Source organism: Hylobates moloch, unplaced genomic scaffold, assembly GCF_009828535.3.
Source record: "Hylobates moloch isolate HMO894 unplaced genomic scaffold, HMol_V3 SCAFFOLD_2, whole genome shotgun sequence".
NCBI classification, from domain to species: domain Eukaryota; kingdom Metazoa; phylum Chordata; class Mammalia; order Primates; family Hylobatidae; genus Hylobates; species Hylobates moloch.
This window is the reverse complement of record NW_026652277.1, coordinates 154,969,396-154,992,821: the sequence shown is the minus strand read 5'-3', so window position 1 is coordinate 154,992,821 and position 23,426 is coordinate 154,969,396. Positions and strand designations below refer to the sequence as shown.

The following is a 23,426-nucleotide window of genomic DNA, read 5'->3' as shown; positions in this document are numbered from 1 at the left end:
TGTTGCAATTTAAAATTTTTACAAAAGATCATGATACTCAGAGAATTGAAACAGGTGAGATCATTAGACATACGCATGTTTGAGCACAAGTGCTGAAGGACTTAGCAACCTGGCTGCACTGGAATGGGAAAGATGCAAAATAACAGACAAACCCAGAGAGGTAAGAGAGCAGACCTCTTCATGAGAGGCTTCCTAATAAACTGATTTGACACTGAATTGCTGAGAAGGTAATGCAAATAGTTTTTTTCTCCAAGAACAAAGTAGTTCTTGGTCAAGCCGATTTGATTTGGGCTGTGGGAATCTGCACAAACCATTTCACTAGCTAAGTCTTAGGTTCCTCGAATGAAAAAGCAGGGACTGGAAATGGCTTTTAAAGTCTCATTCTCTTCTAAAAACGTCAGGCTCCAAGACACCCAGGTGAAGTCTAAGAGTTGGTAAAATAAGGATTGTGGCTCGGCTGTGGCCTAATGCAAACTTTCACAACCCCAGGACACTGAAAAAAACTGGAAGAAGAATTGCGGAATGGGGTGCCAAGTTGAAAGACCTTAACCTTTGCACTCAAATTCCTCCCACACCCAGAAGTCCAGGTCCCGACCGTACGACGCCGTGCTCACCGCGGGGTGCTGCGCCTGAGTCCGTCTCCTGCGGCTTCCGGGACTTCGCCCCGCCCACGCCCTGGTCCCGCCTCCTGCCGCTGCCGGCACTGACCCCGGTGACGGAAGTGACGTAAGGCCGAGGCTGGAGGGCCGCGCTGGGCTGGGTCCGCAGTCGCTCGGGGTTGGAACCAGCGACCGTCGGTAGCAGCATGGCTCTCCTCTTTCTTCTACCCCTTGTCATGCAGGGTGTGACCAGGGCTGAGGTGGGCACCGCGGATCTGGGGCCGTCCTCAGGTACCGTCGCTCGCGGCAGGGCTGCGGCCGGGTCGGGACGAGAGGGAGGGCGGGATCCGCCCCAGCCGGGAAGCCCCTCCCCGCTTCTCCGCGGTAGCCCTCGCCCGGGACCCTTGCGTCGGGCCCTGAGCGGGCGACCGGGACGCGAGGTGGGGTCGCGAGACTGGGGCTCCGTGGTTTGCACTCGTCGGTTGCCTTTCTCCTGCCCCTTCCCTGGTTGCCGCCACAACAAATCACGCCGCTTGTTTTTCCGACTCTTGTAATCTACTTTTAAATACGATTATGCGCTGCAGAAAGACGTTGCCAGTCAATGTGGGACAGCGTGGTCTCATAAGATTATAATATCGTCTTCTTACTGTACCTTTTTTTATGGTTTGATATGCAGATACTCACTGGTATGCTGCGGTTACCTGCAGTGTTCAGCGCAGTGACAGGCTGTACAGGTTCATGACCTAAGAGCAGTAGGCTGTGTCATCTGGGTTTGTGTCAGTGCACTACTGCCCGAAGAAATTGCCTAAGGGGACATTTCTCCATTTCTCAGAACAGATCTCCATCGTTAAGTGACGCATGACTGTGGGTGTCCTGATCAGCATGTGACATCGTGGTCTCAGTTCGTGGCTTAAATACTTCTTTCGTAGCGATGGGGACTCAAAGTGCTTAGGGTAGGAAAGTGTGCATTCTGTCGCCAGCTGAGAAGTAAGTGGCAGTCCGTCTTAGGTCTCAGTCTGGAAGTGGTGGATTGCCGGCACTCACTAGCAGATTTGGCAGTAGGTCTCTTCATACGGGTTTGTTCTTCGGAGCATTTTATTTCCACCTGCTTATTGACATTTCCTAGGAAACAAATGTTGAGGGTGGCTTTTCTGAAGTGCAGAGTAATTGTGATTACGAGCTCCAGAGAAAACAGTAAACCTTTTCAATTCAGGTTTCTTTTTTATTATGATTTATGATTCATACGGACTTTGAAAGGTCCACGTTTTAGTTCTGTGTTCACAACAATCTTCTAGAGTAGGCGTTATTTGTCTCTCTCTTTATGGACGAGAAATTGAGTTACGGAGAGGCCTGCCCAACTGGCAGAGAGGTCATAGCCACTCAGTGGGGAGCTGCTCAGTTTGGCTCCAGAGTCCAAGTTCTTAACTGCTCTGCCAGGCTCAAGTCAGTCATCCATATGGGCAGTTGCAGTACTTTGCGGTAAGAGCTTGCACTTAGGCACAGACTAATGGAAAGCAAGGTGGGGTGCTTGTCTCTTTTAGGGAAGTCGGTGAAGACTTCACAAAGGTGACCCCAGTGTTGGAACCAGAGGTGCAGAGACTGAGGTGCAGAGGTGTGATAGCATGTTGAATTCGTGGAATATTAAGCGTTTTATTGTAAAGTGTGTGTGAGAGCCTACAAGGGGAGATAGGTTAGGTGGAGAAGTGGGAACCAAATAATGAATTGCCATATTATGTGTACCAGCAAGAAACTTAGCTTTATTAACTTAAGCAAAAAGAGGAATTTATTGTCTCAGAAAAACCAGAGTTAAACAGAAAATTAGAGATGCCAGCTAGGTCTCAAGAAGCTAGAACCAGGAACCCAAACTGCTAGGACTCTCCATTTCTTATTTCTGACTGTCTGGGTATTGACAGCTTTCCACACTTGGCAGGAATCATGGATGCTGACAGCTTCTGAGTTTTGACATCTTGCAGCCTCCTCCATTCTAACAAAATCCCAGGGAAAGGCTCTGATTTGCCCAGTTAGGTTCAGGTGCCAGCTTGCATGGGAAGGACATTCTCGTAGAGGGTGGGGTTGGGTTACCAGAAGAAGCAGAATGGCGTACCTGAAGTACAGGTGTTGAGCCAACAAAATAATACACCCACTATGCCTTGCTGAAGTCAGTCATTATTTACTAATGCTGACATCATTGAATTATCAATTACAAAGGGAAATGATTTTATGCAGGATCAGATATGCCATTTAGAAAGACCAGTCATCTTATAAAATAGTTTGAGGGTAAACACAAGGCCCATTAGGAGGCTGCTGCTTAAGTTGGAGTCGATAAGTAGTTTAAGTGGAGAAGAGGACAGTTAGCAGAACATTTAGAAGGAAGAGTTAGTAGGCCTCTGACTGGATGTCAGCAGAGAAAGAGGGTAACGCTAGCGCAGGCATAGCATTAAAGCAAGTGCCAGGCCCTTCCTTCTGAGTACAGGGCCCTATGAGTGCACCGTGTGGCCCCTATGAGTGCACAATTTGCACGTCCTTGTAGCTTGCTCTGGGAGGAGGATTGCCTGTCTGCCTCCCGTGGGAAGATCAACTGCAGCCTTCTATATTCTGCAGAAACTTTAGAATTTGTCTCTGTACCTCTGGTCCTAAAACTGGAGTCACTTTTGTGAAGCCTTTCCTGACTCCCCTAGAAGAGACAAGCACCCTGGCCTTGCTTTTCATTAGTTTCAGTTAGCCCTCTTTTTAAAGTGCATTTCTAACACATTTCTCTAGATTTTTCAGTGCATTTCTCTAGATTTTGTTCTGTTCCCTATTTTTTTTTAAAGTTAATTTAAAACACCAAATCTCCAAAGTAGGAAGAAACCCACAATGCTCTGGCTCCTGTTTAGCTTCCCAACCTTATTCTTACTGTTGCTGGGCTTGACTCTATAGTTGAAGTTCATCTTAGACGAGAGGACCTGGTAAGAACAGGGAAGCAGACAAGAGAATACAGTGATGTAGTCAGTCTCCAGGAAATCCAGGTGTTTAGGAATGTATTCTGTTACATTCATGGGCTTTCATTAAGACTTCTTAAGTGAAAATAAAATCTGTGTGTGCCACTTAATAATCAGTAGTATTTCGCTCTTCATGCACTTTTGCACATAAAAGTAGTATATATTTTTAAGTGAATCAGGGTGTGCCACTGGCTTTCTTCATCCAGATGGGTGTCCCACTCTGAGTAATAGCTGAAGAGCTAGGCTGGACTTCACACCAACTGGAAGCCTCTTCACTGACCTTGTACAGTTTATCAGCTCTGCTTCCTACTAATTATCTGACTTTAGGATAAAGCTCTGAGTACTGTTTAAATTTTTCACCTTTTCTTTGGATTCTATAGTTATTTCAGAGATTCAAAATACACAGGATAATACTTTTTAGTTACATTTATTGAATAGGGTATTAAATTTTCTTTTTCATTTTATTCTGATTCATGATTCACACAGACTTTGAAAGGACCACATTTTGGTTCTATCTAAAAGAAAACCTAGGCTGGGGGCAGTGGCTCATGCCTGTAATCCCAGCACATCGGCAGAAGGATCACTTGAGCCCAGAAGTTCAAGACCAGCCTGGGCAACATGGCAAAACCCCATCTCTACAAAAAAATACAAAAATTAACCCGGTGTGCTGGCATGTGCCTGTAGTCCTAGCTACTGGGGAGGCTGAGGTAGGAGGATCACTTGAGCCCAGGAGGTCAAGGCTGCAGTGAGCCATGATTGTACCACTGCACTCCAGCTTGGGCAACAGAGTAAGACTCTGTCTCTTGTGTTTGTGTGTGTGTGTGTTTGTGTATGAAAACCTAAAGAAAAGTAATAGTTTTAAACAGCTATCTTACAAAATTTGGCAGCATACCAATAGTGAAGTTGCTTTACAAACCAGATGAGTAATTAATGGTTCAATTTTGATTGAACAAAGAATCAGAATGAGGTTTGAACCAGAATGAAGTGAATTCCGTCTTTTGATTGAACAAAGAATCAGAATGAGGTTTGAACCTGAATGAAGTGAATTCCTAACAGAAAGGAGTTTACTTGTAATTTTCTTATTAAAGGGGTGCCTTTATTTTAGATTATCCTAATGCATAGTAATCAAAATACTAGGTATCTATTTAGGTCTTGTGCATTTTTAAGAAATTATTCATTTTAATGCATTGTTCAACTTTTGCAGTGGCCATAATATAATTGTGATAGTGTAATAAAATCAGGAAACATTACCTGAAGCAGATGCTTTTGAAGTCATCAGAAAATAGTCTTCTCCAATTCCAATTTAAATATGGAGGTAATTTACCCCTTATTTTATTAAGTGATCACAAAGATGTTGGAAGCATTTTTCTTAATGAAAACCAACAAAACTTTGCATATTGTCAAGTTGTTACATAACTTCTCTAAGGCTTTGTTTTCTCATGGGTAAAATATGTATGGTAACATTGTCTCCCTCACGGGATGGATGTGATGAGTATCTGAGGTAATGCATTAAAAAGGTAAGCACACTGTGTGTCTTGTAGTAAATACTTAATATGTTAGGGATTATTCAATAATGTGCATTATTATTTTAACAAATATATCTTTAAATATTAAATTCCCTTAGTCATATGTGAGAAATTGCGTTGGCTTTTAAAAAAACAAACTTAACCAGATCAGTATGAGAAACTTAAAATAGGCTCAGCAGCTAACTCATTCTTCCATCTGTTCCAACAGACAAAAAAGTTTGATTTTTTAGTAGACTGGAAAGGCCTGCATTGTTTTTTTCATGTCCTAAACTATTTTTCAATTCAGAATGAGTTAGTCCAAAAGAGAATTAGTGTTGAGAAATGACTTCTCTCAGGGACTAGATTGGTCTGGTCTAGTCAGAACTAATGCCAGACCAAACCCAACTAGATGAAATTGGATAAATAGGAGTAAGAATAAAGCCCTGGATTTCAAGTCAGAAAAGTGGCTGAGCAGATATTTATTGGATAAGCCCCAACTTGGTGGTGGTGCGAGGCAAAAATATAGGGGAGGTTAGTTACTTACAAGTTCACTGCAGGCCACTATGTGTTATGCCTGGCTCTTTAAAAAGAAAAATTTCAATTAGAAGATTTCAATGAACACTTGAAACATCACGTACAAGAATTATCAAAATGTCTGTACTCAGCTTAAACCTGGGAGATGCAGCTCCTTGCTACGGTGAAAGTTGGAAAGCATTAAGAAAAATAGTCATTTTATCACCACTGGAAGCCATTCGGGAGGTAGATTGTAATCAAATATATTCTGACAAAAATACAAAGGCCTTGATTTGGTGCTTTTCATTTATTCAGTGTGGATTTCTTATGCTGGTTCTGTTTGCTGTGCAGATGAAACCTTTGTGACAGTCCCCATTCCTGTCCCTGTATCTTTAACATGGGGAAGGTGTTAGATCTTCTCTCAGAGTTGTTCTTAAGGAAAAGATCCAGATGCTTTAATTTGAAACATTTGTTTTTGAGTTGTAGTGTCAGATGACTTAGAATCCAAAACAACAGTTTACTTCATCCTCACTTCCTTACGCTTCTCAGTGTGCTCTTCCCGTGCAGAGGCTGGGGAGCAGGTTGTCAGATGATTTCTGCAGAGTCTATAGCCCTGTTCCACGATAGGTGTACAAACCTTTTATACAGTCTTTTTACACTAGCGTGTTAAGATGGGTGATGAACTCCTCGGGCTGTCCTTTTTTAAAGAGACACAGATGCTTTTGGTGGTTACAGGATGGAGCACAGGTAGCAGCCCTGGTTCCTGTCACCCATCTATGCGGAGGAAATGGCCAGTGTCCTCAGACTATACTCTGCAGGTATCTGTAGTTTGCCATCCACCCTACATTCACCAACATTTATTGCAGAGCTATCGTGACTGCTATTTTTTGGTCCTTTGTGACATTGTTATGATCCCATCGGTAGCACTGCCCTATATCACCTGCTGATCTTCACTGGTCTTTTCTGTTATCTCTCTTTTTTCATATCCTGTCTCTTCGGGCTTATCGGCTTTCTGAGGAAACAGTTGGCTTTAACCAGGGTCCTCCTTTTTTCTGCATTGTAATTAAAGGTTAGGAAAAACAAATTCTTCTCTCCTGTGTTGGGTTTTCTTAAATTATCAGCTGTGAGTTGTAGGGGAGTTCTGGGAATTAGATCTTAAAATAGCTAAAGTTTACTCCGGATAGTATGCAGATGTAATACATTAAATAATTCTGAGTCCATTTCCAAAAGCAACATGAGTTACACAAAACTATCTATCTTGGCATTTTCAAGAGATGAGAAAATCTGTAAGATTATCTTATTTCATGAAATCACTCTGGTAAGATCTTTTCTTAAGCCCCAGAGATAATAATACTTTTTTGCTATTTCTACATGTATTTTTATTTACATAGTGTAAATGTGTTAGAAGTTAATTGTAAGCCTTAATTAATCTGAATATATAACAATTTAAACCTCACATTACAAAATTCTGAAGCTTAAGAAAACTGCTTATGTCTGTCATATTATTTTGGCAAATAATATTTGGCAAAAAATAATATTTGGCAAAACAAAGACAGATATCTAATAACCAGATAGTTTCTCTTCTGGTAGCATTAAAAACCACAGATTACATCTTTTGGTGTAAATTTATAAGTTTTTCTTTTAACCTAGTAATAATTTCTTTTTGCTATAAACCATTGAAATATTTTCCTCCTACCACCTGTCTGTCTTGCTTTGAAAGCTATGATTTAAGTCCTTGTCCTAGTCTAACCATATCAGGCTTTTACTTAAATTATAGGAAGCATACTTTGATTCACATTAAAAACTAATCTAATGCTGCACAAGCCTACTCGTGTTTGTAGTTTTCCATTGTGTGATTCAGTAGTCGCTTCCTAAGTACAAATGCACTTTGTTTGATATTCTAGTATGCAGATTGACTTCTATATGCCTTTTTCTCATAGGAATTTCAGGTTGAGCATATACCATTATAAAGCCATTCCTACTGGGGATAATTAAAAAGAGAGCCTTAGGCTGGGCCCGGTGGCTCATACCTGTAATCTCAGCACTTTGGGAGGCCCAGGTAGGCAGTTCACGAGGTTGGGAGTTTGAGACCAGCCTGACCAACATGGTGAAACCCCATCTCTACTAAAAATACAAAAATTAGCCGGGTCTGGTGGTGCAAACCTGTAATCTCAGCTACTCGGGAGGCTGAGGCAGGAGAATCGTTTGAACCCAGGAGGCAGAGGTTGCAGTGAGCAGAAATCATGCCATTGCACTCCAACCTGGGCAACAGAGCAACTCTGTCTCAAAAGGAGGAGGGTGGAGCTTAAAAGGAAGCAAAGGATTTCCAGTCTTGGAAAGCTAGAGGAAGGGGGATCCTTGCTATGTAGTGGCAGAAAGCTGAGTGGCACTGTAGCCTTCAGTGACACCAAAAGTAGAGAATGTCTGAGGAGCTGTGTGATCCAGCTCAGTAGGTTTCTAAGCAAAGTGCTGAAAGTGCCACCTGGTTTCTTCTTGCGTCTTAAAGTAACAGGTGATGAGACTTTGCTCAATCATGGGAAGAACTGTTAAAAAGAAACCAGGACCACCTGGTTTGAAAATTCTCAGCCTCTCAAGAGGCAAAAAATGCCAAAATGAAGAAATGGTCTCTGAAGGAAGGCTCAGATTTAGTATGAGTTTTCTTAGCATCAAGTACCTCTGTTTTCTGGTTGAAAAAGTATGTTTATATGTGTGATTGTTATTTGATATTAATGTTGATTGAACTCAGGTGAAGAGGAGTGACTTTTTTTTCTACCTAAAATATGGATTGTGAAGTATTTGAGTTGTTTCAGGAGGTTGAGATGCAAACATGTGATAGAAAAAAGACCCTCTTAAGGAAGCCTCAGTATCCCCTGCTATGAATGGCCATGGGAACTCTACAAAAAACAAAGAGCCAAGGCTACTCTGGCAAGAACAGTGCTTTTGGGATCACCTACAAGAAAGTTGCTTAGAGAACCAGAGATAGCAGGTACCAAGAGCCTTCAGCTGCACTTCTGGAAGCAGAAGGAGAAAAACTAGGTGTCTGGTCACTGGCCACAGAAAGGTCAAGTTAGTAGTATGAAGTATTTGAATCTTCAGATCTTCCCCAGCTTGATAATCTCAACCTTTTGGCCTAAATTATTACACCATTTTGGTAAATAATATAGAAGTTAGATATTTTGGCAATAACCAAATCTATTCATTTGTTTGAGGGGAGCCATGAAATATACCGGTTTACTGTAAAGCATTCTGTTTTTAAGTTAGTTTTTCCTCAACTTTTTTTTTTTAAAGAACACTTAAATTGTAAACATAAAGCAGGGTTTCTCAACCTTGGCACTGTTGGCATTTGGGGCTATATTATTTTTTGTTGTGGAGGCTGTCTGATGCATTGTAGGATATTTAGCAACACCCTTGGTTCTGCCCTCTAGATGCCAGCAGTACCTCCCCCACCCACTTCTTCTCCAGCTTGTGAGAGCCAAAAATGTCTACAGACATTGATTGCCTAATGTCTCCTGGCAACAAAATCACTTCCCACAGAGAACCACTGCAATAAAGGAAAAAATAACCAGAAAAAGAAAATAATAATGGTGATAGCATTTAATTGTCCATTAGTGCCTATTATTTACCTAAAAACCTCTTAATCCATGTTCTGCTTTGAAAATGTATGTGTTAAATAATTGTAAATTAAGGCAATATACCGGTTTGGTCTTGAATATTGGAATTTTTGTTTTGGGGAAAATATAGATTTTTCCCTTCAGCAGTAAGCAAATATCTTAGGGATATGAAAGTAACACCTCATTTGACAGATCAGGAAATCTGAAGTATTTAGCAGTGTGGCCAAGAAAGAACCCAAATTTATTAATGTTTGACCTAGGGAGTATTTTTCTTATTTAAGCAGTCTGCTTGATATAAATCATCATCATTATCATCCAAGGCACTTTGAAAAAATAGAAACTTCTGTCCCTCTCACAATTTTTGAGGATGATTATAAGTTATGTTTGGAAGCCACTGTTCCTGTCCACATGGACATTCATTTATTTGTTTTAATTATATAAGTAAATCATGTTTAATAGAGTGTTCCAGTTAGGTGAGATTGAATAACCATAAATTTGGGGTCACATCACTAACTGTGTACATTCATGTTTATCTGTAAAGAAGTGAAGGGAGAAAGGAGAAGTGTGTGTAAAGAAGTGAAGGGAGAACGGAGAAGTGTTTTCCAAGGGGTGTTGGATAACAACTTTTTACACCAAACAGTGGGGAAAAATGACTACTTTTTTTTTTTTCTAAAAGAACTGAATGCAGTGGCAAAGTCATAGCTCACTGCAGCCTTGACCTGCTGGGCTCAAGCAATCTTCCTCAGCCTCCCGAGTAGCTGAAACTACAGGCACAGGCCTCTTCGCCTGGCTAATTTTTTAATTATTTGCGGAGAAAGGGTCTCCAACTCCTGAGCTCAACAAATCCTCCCACCTCAGCCTCCCACAGTGCTGGGATTACAGGCGTGGGCCACCGCACCTGGCCCATGACTACTTTTAATAACTAGATTTTGGTAGTGTCTGATTAGATGTTAAAATGACTTCTGTCTGTTCTCTTACATGACTCTTTCAAGTCTTATCAACAGATGTTTTCTGAAAGGTTTAAAAGAGTGAAGGCAAGAAGAAATGTTGGGTATGTTTTGTAAAAAGCCCTGCACACCCCAGAGAGCAGAATGTTGATGAAACTGGAATGTGTGGCTCCATTGTTCAATCTTTAGGTATCTATTCCTGTACTATAGAAAAAGTGTGGAAGGCATAATAGTAGTATGTGTAGAGTTGAGAGGTTGGTGGTATTTTAGAGTGAAATTGGCCATCCTTAGTGTAGCCAGTTCCTCTGTAGACATTTGTATTAGTCTGTTTCATGCTACTGATAAAGACACCCAAGGCTGGGAAGAAAAAGATGTTTAATTGGACTTACAGTTCCACATGGGTGGGGAGGCCTCAGAATCACAGCAAGGGCAAAAGGCACTTCTTACATGGTGGCGGCAAGAGAAAAATGAGGAAGAAGTAAAAGCAGAAACCCCTGATAAACCCATCAGATCTCGTGAGACTTATTCACTATAACGAGACTAGCATGGGAAAGACCAGCCCCCGTGATTCAATTACTTCCCCCCGGGTCCCTCCCACAACACGTGGGAATTCCGAGAGATACAATTCAAGTTTAGATTTGGGTGGGGACACAGAACCAAACCATATTATGCTGCCCCTGGCCCCTCCAAATCTCATGTCCTCACATTTCAAAACCAATCATGCCTTCCAAACAGTCTCCCAAAGTCTTAACTCATTTCAGCATTAACCCAAAAGTCCACAGTCCAAAGTCCTATCTGAGACAAGGCAAGTCCCTTCTGCCTGTGAGCCTGTAAAATCAAAAGCAAGCTAGTTACTTCCTAGATACAGTGTGGGTACAGGTATTGGGTAAATACAGCCATCCCAAATGGGAGAAATTGGCCAAAACAAAGGAGTTACAGAGCCCATGCAAGTCCATAATCCAGTGGGGCAGTCAAATCTTAAAGCTCCAAAATGATCTCCTTTGACTCCAGGTCTCACATCCAGGTCATGCAGATGTAAGAGGTGGCTTCCCATGGTCTTGAGCAGCTCTGCCCCTATGGCTTTGCAGGGCACAGGCTCCCTCTCAGCTGCTTTCACAGGCTGCCATTGAATGTCTGCAGCTTTTCCAGAAGTTGTCAGCGGATCTACCATTCTGGAGTCTGGAGGATGGTGGGCCTCTTCTCACAGCTCTACCAGGCAGTGCCCCAGTAGGGACTTGTGTGGGGGCTCCAGCCTCACATTTCCCTTCCACACTGGCCTAGCAGAGGTTCTCCATGAGGGCCCCGCCCCTGCAGCAAACTTTTGCCTGGGCATCCAGGCATTTCCATACATCTTCTGAAATCTAAGCAGAGGTTCCCAAACCTCACTTCTTGAGACTTCTGCACACCCATAGGCTCAACACCATGTAGAAGCTGCCAAGGCTTGTGACTTCCACCCACTGAAGCCACAGTCCGAGCTATATGTTGGCCTCTTTCAGTCGTAGCTGGAGCAGCTGGGACGCAAGGCACCAAGTCCCTGGGCTGCACACAGCACAGGGACCCTGGGCCTGGCCATGAAACCACTTTTTCCTCCTAGGCCTCCAGGCCTGTGATGGGAGGCGCTGGCGTGAATGTCTCTGACATGGCCTGGAGACATTTTCTCGATGGCCTTGGGGATTAACATTAGGCTTCTTGCTACTTATGCACATTTCTGCAGCTGGCTTGAATTTCTCCCCAGAAAATGGGTTTTTCTTTTCTATCTCATAGTCAGGCTGCAAATTTTCCACTTTTATGTTCTGCTTCCCTTATAAAACGGAATGTCTTTAACAGCACCCAAGTCACCTCTTGAATGCTATGCTGCTTAGTAATTTCTTCCACCAGATACCCTAAATCATCTCTCTCAAGTTCAGAGTTCCACACATCTCTAGGGTGGGGCAAAATGCCACCAGTCTCTTTGCTAAAACATAGCAAGAGTCACCTTGCTCCAGTTCCCAGCAAGTTCCTCACCTCCATCTGAGACCACCTCAGCCTGGATTTCATTGTCCATGTTGCTATCAGCATTTTGGGCAAAGCCATTCAAGAAGTCTCTTAAGTAAAGTTCCAAACGTTTTCCTATTTCTTCTGAGCCCACCAAGCTGTTCCACTCTCTGCCTGTTACCCCGTTCCAAAGTTGCTTCCACATTTTCTTGTATCTTTTCAGCAATGCCCCACTCTGCTGGTACCAATTTACTGTATTAGTCCATTTTCATGCTGCTGATAAAGACATGCCCAAGACTGGGAAGAAAAAGATGTTTAATTGAACTTACAGTTCTACATGGTTGGAGAGGCCTCAGAATCATGGCGGGGGAGAAAGGCACTTCTTAATGGTGGCAGCAAGAGAAAATGAGAAAGAAGGAAAAGCAGAAACCCCAATAAACCCATCATATCTCATGAGACTTACTCACTATCATGAAAATAGCACAGGAAAGACCGGCCCCCATGATTCAATTACCTCTCCCTGGGATCAAGCCACAACACATGGGAATTCTGGGAGATACAATTCAAGTTGAGATTTGGGTGGGGACACAGCCAAACCCTATCAACGTTGAATACAATCTGTAGTATCAAATATTGAAAATTCTAGTGATGAAATGAGGATTATTCAATAATCAGTGCATTTGATTATAAAACTTCTGTCATATTAAGGGAATTTATTGCTTCATGCTGTATTTCTGTTTCCTTTATATTGCAATGATGTTTCCATAATTTAAAATGAATCAGAACTCTTCTATAGATTTTTCAATAAAATTAATTTCTAGATGTCTACTCTTCATTTAAATAATTTTGGTATCCTGGTGAATTCTACTTTTCTTCAAATATACATATCTGAGCAATGTGGCATCTTACAATAAGGTTTTCCAATGTTAATGTTAGTTTCTTACAATTGTCCCTTTTACTTTTTTATTTTCTTATAGTGCCTATACCAACTAATGTTACAATTGAATCCTATAACATGAACCCTATCGTATATTGGGAGTACCAGATCATGCCACAGGTCCCTGTTTTTACCGTAGAGGTAAAGAACTATGGGTGAGTGAGTGTCACTCTTTTATTTATCCTTTTTATTCCATTTTTGTTTAGGTCCTTGGAAATTCCACAACTGTGTTCTCCTTTCATCATCCTTCCTACGTGGCAAAACATTCTGAACTGCTTATAGATGTCCAAAAGTACTAAAGATGCAAATTCTTTGCCAAATATTTCTTGCCTCTTATTTCCTCTTCCTTATCAGTATTGAAATAGAGAAGTATCACTAAACTTCTGAGATTAGCATGACAAATAAAGCTAATAGTTACTATGTCATCTTCCTATAGTGTATTTTTAGTAGAACAATATAAATTTCAAAAAACTTTTTTGACAACTGTTATTTTTTTAATGTGCTTCTAGAATTAACATAGATAAATGGAATTTAGAGTTGTTTAAAAAAACAGATTTTTAAAAATCGAATGTGGAATATCCTCTTTACTGTAACAGAGTTTGTAGTTCTTCTAACTAAAGAGTAAGAGCTTCCTACTTTCTCTAGCGTCTCCATCCTATTCTTAACTCTGCTCTTTCTACTGCTTTGTGCCGTGAATAAAAAGCAAAGCACAGACAGAAATGGTTTGAGTTTATTTAATAACAATAAAAGTTATCTTCGCATTTTTTTGTTCTTTTTAGTGTTAAGAAGTCAGAATGGATTGATGCCTGCGTCAATATTTCTCATCATTATTGTAATATTTCTGATCACGTTGGTGATCCGTCAAATTCTCTTTGGGTCAGAGTTAAAGCCAGGGTTGGACAAAAAGAATCTGCCTATGCAAAGTCAGAAGAATTTGCTGTATGCCGAGATGGTGAGTAGAATGTGTACACATGTAAATTTTAAATTGGAAAATATTTATACGTGTCTTCTGTATGTTTGCTTTTATTAGCAGTTGCTGAAAATTATCCCAGTGCTTAAGAAACACTTGGAGGAATTTAGAGTCAGTACAGGTTGAGCATCCCAAGTCTAGAAACTCAGAATGCTCCAAAATCTGAAACTTTTTGAGTGCCAGCATGGCACTCAAAGGAAATACTCATTGGAGCATTTTGGATGTTCAGATTTGGAGTGTTCAACTGGTAAATATAATGCAAATATTCCAGAATCCAGAAAAAAAAACTCAGAAACCGAAAACACTACTGATCTCAAGCATTTCGGATGTGGGATACTCAACCTGTATCCTCCCCTTCTTTCAAGCCCCACAAAATAGGGCTAACAGGTGGCCATCACTTAGCTGCTTCTATGCCATGACATTTCCACTTCATACAATTATGGGTCTGTGCTGCCCAGCGGTCCCCTGCACCACCCTTGCCCTTCCCATCTTTTGTCATTCATTTGTAAGTTATATTCACTAAGGACTTTGGCAGCTAACTCTTATTCTTAATGCCTGGGGAATTTGAATACTACCTTAATACGTTAAAAAATTGCAGAGTTCCTTATTCTCTTCAGCCACCGTGATTTTCAGGTCTTCAGTCTTCCAGCATCCCACTCCCATAGTGTACCTGATGTTTGCTGTCACCTCAAACTCTTGAATCTTTAGTGCCTGTTCCTGTTTTCCAACTATGACATCCTGCCTTAGCTCTCAGACCCTCACTGCTGGGTAAAAGACACCTTTAATTAGTCACTTGACTCCTCCCTAGTCTTCTAGCCCTTGGGTCCCTTTCCCTCTAGCCTCACTTCCTTTCTCTGCTCCTGCCTTTTAGATTGTGCCTCCTTGGTCTCTTCTACAGGCTGTTTCTCTCCTTGCCCTTTAAATACTTTTCTTCCCCAGAGTCCACACTTTTGTCATCTGATTACCACACCATCTGCATGTTAGATTTTTTTCCATACAGATATATCAAGGGCCTACTACGTGCCGGAAAGTATCCTGGGCCCTGAGGATACATTGATGGGTTAAAAACAGACCTGCCCGGCACACAGTGGTACACAGTAATATGTGAAGACTAGATAAATGGTTCACCAACAAAGTTTCAAACATCAAAGACCTAATAAATATTTATGGAATAAGTTCTGATTTTTCACAGTAAAAAGAGTTTTGATGAGGGAAGAAAACTAATGCCATTTCTGAAACGTTTTTTAGAAACCAGGCTTCTTAATCCACAGAAGCAATGATAAAGGAAAAATTACTTAATAGAGTTTATATTATGTGAAGTCTTTTTTTAACCAAAGTTTATAACTATTTTTGTTTACAACTAAAAATGAAATTAAACTGCTAAAGAGGCATTTAGATTAAATGAGAGTACTTCTTGCCTGAGATTTATGAAACATTTGTTTATTAAGGACCCTGAGACTATCTTTTTTTTTTTTTTTTTTTTTGAGATGGAGTCTCGCTCTGTCGCCCAGGCTGGAGTGCAGTGGCGCAATCTCGGCTCACTGCAAGCTCCGCCTCCCGGGTTCACGCCATTCTCCTGCCTCAGCCTCCAAGTAGCTGGGACTACAGGCGCCCGCCACCACGCCCGGCTAATTTTTTTGTATTTTTAGTAGAGACGGGGTTTCACCGTGGTCTCGATCTCCTGACCTCGTGATCCGCCCGCCTCGGCCTCCCAAAGTGCTGGGATTACAAGCGTGAGCCACCGCGCCCGGCCCTTGAGACTATCTTCTAGATATTTGTGGAGTGGTGTAAATGTGGTGCTGCTTTAGAGCAACCAGAACAAAAAGAGTAGGTTGATTGATAGATTCTGGTAATTTTATGAAATGTACCATTTAGTTCCAAGGTCAGTACTTATGATACTTCCTCCTCCTCCTTCCCTAGGAAAAATTGGACCACCTAAACTGGATATCAGAAAGGAGGAGAAGCAAATCATGATTGACATATTTCACCCTTCAGTTTTTGTAAATGGAGATGAGCAGGAAGTCGATTATGATACCGAAACTACCTGTTACATTAAGGTGTACAATGTGTATGTGAGAATGAACGGAAGTGAGGTATGTGTTTCTATTTCACCGTTTTCATAATGGAAATTCTTGTGTAGCTAGCAAAAGTTGTTTCTTTCTGTAGTGTAATGAAAATAGGATGCTTATAAATATTCAAGCAAGACTCACAGATCATAGATTTGATAAGAAAAATACGTGAATGCTATTAAAGCAAAAATGATACGGAGTTAGTCACTAACACTGACTATGTGAATACATTTAGTTTTTATTTGCTTCATTTAGCAGAATGGCTCTAATCTAGGATTTTTCCCAGTACACCTCCATTGCTCCACTGGTAAAATGAGGATTTTCTTCCTCATTGGCGGTGACGTAAAGTAATATTAATACTTCTGTTTCCCACCAGCTAAGTTTCTGGACAAATGAATAGGACAAATGAACATTTGTTAGTTTAACAACTAACAATAAACATTCCTGCAATTTGAGTTTTTAAATTTACCGTTTTTATAAGGAATATAACAGATGCATAGTATCGTGCTGTGTTGAAGTAACAAATTGACTTATTGATAGTAAAGCTATTTTTAGACATGTTCAAGTCAGGCATATATGTTTTCTTCAGTTGTTTGGCCAGGACTAATATGGTGAATTTTTTTTTTTTTTTTCAGATTAAAAGAGCTGTGCATTTTTACTGTTTTCTTTTTCCATCTAGATCCAGTATAAAATACTCACGCAGAAGGAAGATGATTGTGACGAGATTCAGTGCCAGTTAGCGATTCCAGTATCCTCACTGAATTCTCAGTATTGTGTTTCAGCAGAAGGAGTCTTACATATATGGGGTGTTACAACTGAAAAGTCAAAAGAAGTTTGTATTACCATTTTCAATAGCAGCATAAAAGGTAAGTTCTTGCCATTTTTTTCCTAAATATAGAGGGAGCAGTAACTAAAATAGGATCATGTGAGGAAAGCAAACTCATTTGCAGTTTCAAAAGATCTGTTTTAACAATATTCAGTTGCATTAGTTCCATTCCTTAGAAAAGTTCAAAATTAAAAATAAAGCAGTTTCTCACACATTTAAAGATACAGAACAACTACTTTGGAAAGCCATGTGATGGCCCCTTGACCCAGGAAAGAAAAAATATATAATAAGTACGTAAAACTGCACAAATGTTTGCATTTCAGGATTATGAATTATAAGTCAATTTGTTACTTCACCATAGCAAGATGTTATGAATCCACTAAAATGTTCTTTATGGGGATTGTAATTTAAAGACTGAAGAGCAGGAACGATCACTGATTACAACTGTATGACGTGGACTGGACAAAGACTTGCGATTAATATCCAAAAAAGTTTATAGATGGGTTTGAATAATAGATAATGGGTCATTTTTATAACATTTTACAATAATTAGTTTTATTTCATCTTTTAATGTGGGGAGTGGGGAGGTAGAGATATATGCTAGGTAGATATATATGCTAGAACTTGAACTTTAGAACTGTTAACTCTCAGGTGTCAGGAACCTTAAAGAAGTTCGGACTTTTCTTTGCAGTTATGAAATGTAAGTGTTCATTATAGATAATTTATAAAATATGAAAAACCAGAAGAAAACAAAATGATCTGTAGTTCTACCATGCAAAAATACCCCGTTATTCACAGTTTGACATTTTCTTTAGTTTTTCTACGTAGACATGATCATATTGCATAGTATATATGATTTTGTGTATTGCTTTAAGCATATAACTCATGCTTTGATGATTATCTGGGTGTGTGTGTGTGTGTGTGTGTGTGTGTATATACATATTTTTTTCTTACGATTTTTTTAGAATAGATTTCATAGGTTTAAAATTTTATGATGCAAGTATATTTTCGAAGAATGGAAATATAGGCTGAAGAGTCAGAACAAACACCTAAAATTCAATACTAGTAACTTCAAGCCATTATATGAAGGTTTCAGATTGGTGACTTAAAGGAGTGCAATGCATTTTATGCTAATTTTCATTACGCTATTTGAAAAATAAAACTCTTCTTAATGCTCAAAGTTTGAAATAATGCAAATACCGCAGATTTGTTTTTAGCCTGAATTATAAACTGCACTGATAATATGGCCACACGGTGGCATTGCCGTGGCTCCTGAGCAGCAGCCCCTGCCTGCTTGCCTCAATGCCTTGCAGCCAGCACTTGCTCAGCCCGTGGGACTTCTAACAGCACTAATGTTGGTTTTGTAGTTATTTTGCTTTTTACTTTTGTAATGATTTAACTTTTTTCACATCCTGTAATAAGCGTAATAGAAGCGTTCATTAACTAGTAACTTCCATAGTTAGCAAATTCTGGGTAACAAAATGCCCTAAAGGATGCCGGACATTGTCACAATATGTTAGAGTGCTATTAATTTGGAAGAGAGAACTATGAAAAAAAAAATACTGAAGATTGTGCTGCAAAAATAAAAAGCAGCATTAGAGCAAAATACACAATGGTGATTCTAGATGTATGTGCTTGGAAACAAATCTTTCCTATTTTATATTATTTATGTCTGGTTTATAATTCAGGGGACTTTATTCCTGTGCAGCATTCCTGTGTGCATGTACATCTGTGAAGCTTTATAAGTATTTGCAGTCATGAAATAAATGTAACAGGAAATTCTGAGGAGTGGGGCTAAATCATCTTAAGAGCAATAAGCATTGCCAGAATTTTTCTTTTTTTGTTGTTGTTTTGTTTTGTTTTGAAATGGAGTCTCACTCTGTCACCAGGCTGGAGTCCAGTGGCACAATCTCAGCTCACTGCTACCTCCACCTCCCAGGTGCAAGCGATTCTCCTCCCTCAGCCTCCCGCATAGCTGGGACTACAGGCACATGCCACCACACCCAGCTAATTTTTGTATTTTTAGTAGAGATGGGGTTTCACCATGTTGGCCAAGATTGTCTCAATCTCTTGATCTCGTGATCCGCCCACCTCGACCTCCCAAAGTGCTGGGATTACAGGCGTGAGCCACTGCGCCCAGCTTCCAGAATTTATTTCTAAGGAGAAGTATTTTTAAAATTATTCTTTTGCATTTTTAACCAAAAGAAATGCATAACCCTGGAAACACACTGTATGTAGGGCTGTAAGGAAATTATTGTAGAAAAGCTATTTTAACCATATTGTGTCATAGCAGAATAGTCCCAGAAAGTTCTAGAATTGCAGAGCTGGGAAGAATCACATTGCTATCTAAGACAGATACCTAATTTTTTACTCAGATTTCCTAACTTCTGCTTCCTTCAGTGTTCTTTAAAACTCTGGCCATATTCACTAATGTGTAAATCTATTCAAGAATGGCACTAAGACTTTTTGATAGATAATAGCAGTACTCCATCTTAATTGTAACTTGTGATTTCTGCCTTTTTTAAGGTTCTCTTTGGATTCCAGTTGTTGCTGCTTTACTACTCTTTCTAGTACTTAGCCTGGTATTGATCTGTTTTTATATTAAGAAGATTAATCCATTGAAGGAAAAAAGCATAATATTACCCAAGTCCTTGGTAATGTATTTAATTTTTTTTATATACACTAAAAGGTTAACTTGAACCTTTGATAGTTTCTTAAATTATATTTTTAAAGTAGAATGATATTCAACAGGGTGTCACCTGCCCATCAATCAGTCAGTCTACCACACATGCAAAATCACATACTGTGTCTTTTGCTGTGCAGCAGGTATTTTGTTTTTTGTTTTTTTATTCTCAGGGAAAAACACAGTGAGACAACTCTCTCAAAGATCTTAAAGTCTAGGGGGAAGAAAAGATAAGTATACACTGGATATATAAAGTGTGATAGGTTCAAAGATTTGTACCTGAGCCCGTGAGGACTTTGGCCAGCTTTGGGGTGGGGTTAGTCGTGGCTTTTCCAGAGGCAATGCCTGAGCAGTCTTGAGGGACATACAGGAGTTTAGGCACTAGGGTCCAGAGCCAAGAAGGCATGACTTTGAAAGATCTGCAAATATAGAAACACTTCATTATGGTTGGAGTATAAAAGGAAAGTTGGCCAAAAATGAGACTAACATAGGAGTTTGACGATTTTAATGTCCAACATTTCAAAGCCTTTGATGTAAAGAACATTTAAAGGTAACAGTATAGTATCTATTTGAGTCAAATATGACAGGAATAATATCTGTGATGCTCAAAGGGCACATTAAACTTTGCTATAAAAAAACTACCTTTAAGTAAAGTGGACAAGAACTCTCAACAGTTAGTAGTCAACTCACAAATGAATTATAATATTTTACTCTTACTAGTAATTAAGCACAAAGCAACCTTGCAGTATGCCATTTACACGTGCTAGAGAAGAAAAAAGAAACCTGGATATCCAGTAGTACCAGCAGTAGCATAACGGGTAAATGCTGGTGAAAAGTAATGTAGCCCTGGTAAAAAGAAAAGCACACAGTGGGTATTCAGTGTAATAGTGCCGTAAACATGCCATTTCTTCGATATGGTCACTCCGCTCTTGAAAAATGTATTATAAGGAAATAATTTCATAAATAAAAAGATATGCAGGATATTTAACATGTTCCATAGCTAGTAAAAATTGGAAACATTTCCACATCTATTAAATTATTTATCAGTATAAATAAATAATGAGCCACTAAAAATTATAATGATGAAGGCAAGTAATGAGAATATTACTTAAGTAGATGTGCCCACTTTGCAAACATAATGTGCATACATGTGGAAGATAATCGTATTAGGATTCTCTAGAGGGACAGAACTAATGGAATGTATATATAAAGATATATATATAATACTAAATAAACTCCCCTTTATATAATGTATAATATATTATATATTATATATTATATATATTTAATATATAATATGTATTTTATATATTATATATTCTATATTATATGTTATAATATATATTCTATATTATATGTTATAATATATATTCTATATTATGTTATATATTCTATATTATATATGTTATAATATATTCTATATTATATGTTATATATTCTATATTATATATGTTATAATATATATTCTATATTATATATATATATAAAGGGGAGTTTATTTAGTATTATTTAGTATTAACTCACATGATCAAAGGTCCCACAACAGGCCATCTGCAGGCTGAGGAGCAAGGAGAGCCAGTCCAAGCTCCACACCTGAAGAACTCAAGAGTCCAATGTTCAAGGGCAAGAAGCATCCAGCATGGGAGAAAGATGTAGGCTGGGAGGCTAGGCCAGTCTCTCTTTTCACATTTTTCTGCCTGCTTATATTCTAGCCATGCTGGCAGCTGATTAGATTGTGCCCACTCTGGTTAAGGGCAGATCTTCCTTTCCCAGGCCACTGACTCAAATGTTAATCTCCTTTGGCAACACCCTCACAGACACACCCAGGAGCAATACTTTGTATCCTTCAGTCCAATCAAGTTGACACTCAGTATTAACCATCACAGTAACATACAAAAAGCAACATATATTAGTAAGATATCTGATGGTTTTTTAAAAATTCTAAAACTTTGTTTTTAATATTACTATGGGACCTTTCGTTAGAAAGAAAAGGCAACCATCTGATACACCCGTTATCCTAAATGTGCCATTTGGTGGTCCATTACTTTAGACCTTTGTTTTTTTGAGGGTAGGCACTTAAGCTTAACAATTTTTTATCTTTAATCAATTTTTCTCCCCATAGATCTCTGTGGTAAGAAGTGCTACTTTAGAGACAAAACCTGAATCAAAATATGTATCACTCATCACATCATACCAGCCATTTTCCTTAGAAAAGGAGGTGGTCTGTGAAGAGCCGTTGTCTCCAGCAACAGTTCCAGGCATGCATACCGAAGACAATCCAGGAAAAGTGGAACATACGGAAGAACTTTCTAGTATAACAGAAGTGGTGACTACTGAAGAAAATATTCCTGACATGGCCCCAGGCAGCCATTTGACTCCAATAGAGAGAGAGAGTTCTTCACCTTTAAGTAGTAACCAGTCTGAACCCTGCAGCATCGCTTTAAACTCGTATCACTCCAGAAATTGTTCTGATAGTGATCACTCCAGAAATGGTTTTGATACTGATTCCAGCTGTCTGGAATCACATAGCTCCTTATCTGACTCAGAATTTCCCCCAAATAATAAAGGTGAAATAAAAACAGAAGGACAAGAGCTCATAACAGTAATAAAAGCCCCCACCTCCTTTGGTTATGATAAACCACATGTGCTAGTGGATCTACTTGTGGATGATAGCGGTAAAGAGTCTTTGATTGGTTATAGACCAACAGAAGATTCCAAAGAATTTTCATGAGATCAGCTAAGATGCACCAACTTTGAAGTCTGATTTTCTTGGACAGTTTTCTGCTTCAATTTCATGAAAAGATTATGATCTCAGAAATTGTATCTTAGTTGGTATCAACCAAATGGAGTGACTTAGTTTACATAAAAGTGTAAAGAGGATGTGTGGCATTTTCACTTTTGGCTTGAAAACTACAAAGACTTTTTTTTTTTTAAACAAAAAAAGCATTGTAACTTACGAACCTTTACATCCAGATAGGTTACCAGTAACGGAGCAGTATCCAGTACTCCTCATTCCTAGGTGAGCAGGTGATGCCCCAGGGACCTTTGTAGCCACTTCACTTTTTTTCTTTTCTCTGCCTCGGTATAGCATATGTTTTTGTAAGTTTTATGCATACAGTAATTTTAAGTGGTAATTTCAGAAGAAATTCTGCAAGCTTTTCAAAATTGGACTTAAAATCTAATTCAAACTAATAGAATTAATGGAATATGTAAATAGAAACGTGTGTATTTTTTATGAAACATTACAGTTAGAGATTTTTAAATAAAGAATTTTAAAACTCGTTTTTGTATTCATTTATTTAAGCACTTAGGCAGTCTTTCATAGTTAAGCAGAATATTTTTATATCCACTGCCTGTTTCCATGCATTAATGCTATAGGATTATTTGCTAATTGTTCATATTTAATATTTAAAACAACCCTAAAAATAATATTTTTAAGTGGTCCTTACAGGTCTATATTTCAATGCTTAACACCCAGTGTGCAGAACACTGTTCTAAGTGGTTTGAGAAGAAAAGATTTAGCTGTAGAGCATGTGGATTGAGGAATCTAGCATAAAGGTGGTGGGCAGAGCCATGGAAATGGATGAAGGAACCTTGAGAATGACATGGTGTGGAAAGAATCCCCAGTGAGAGGCAAACCAAGAGTTAATATATATGTTACCCAAGGATTTCTTGGAATTACTAAGAGGATAGAAATATTCAGAAATTAATATGAATCTGAATTAATGGACCAAAAAAATGAAATACAATTTACTTGAGTAACAAATCATATTTCTTTGGTTTCTGGAAAGATATTTCTCTTCACTTAAAA

General features: G+C 39.2%; 1 protein-coding gene across 5 annotated transcripts; it reads left to right on the top strand.

The window, feature by feature from the left end:
- The first annotated feature begins 716 nt into the window (after window positions 1-716).
- IFNGR1 (interferon gamma receptor 1) lies at window positions 717-22,896 on the top strand. Of its 5 annotated transcripts, none has more exons than XM_032160060.2 (7): window positions 717-890; window positions 13,108-13,222; window positions 13,847-14,019; window positions 15,958-16,130; window positions 16,786-16,972; window positions 19,459-19,586; window positions 21,738-22,896. In XM_032160060.2, the coding sequence occupies exons 1-7, from the start codon at window positions 806-808 to the stop codon at window positions 22,344-22,346; spliced, it is 1,470 nt and encodes a 489-aa protein (XP_032015951.1). In that variant the 5' UTR covers window positions 717-805; the 3' UTR covers window positions 22,347-22,896. The 5 variants fall into 5 exon arrangements, with proteins under 5 accessions (XP_032015951.1, XP_032015983.1, XP_032015975.1 ...); XM_032160092.2 differs by having other exon boundaries at window positions 735-859; XM_032160084.2 differs by lacking the exon at window positions 717-890 and adding an exon at window positions 972-1,463.
- The last annotated feature ends 530 nt before the right edge of the window (window positions 22,897-23,426 follow it).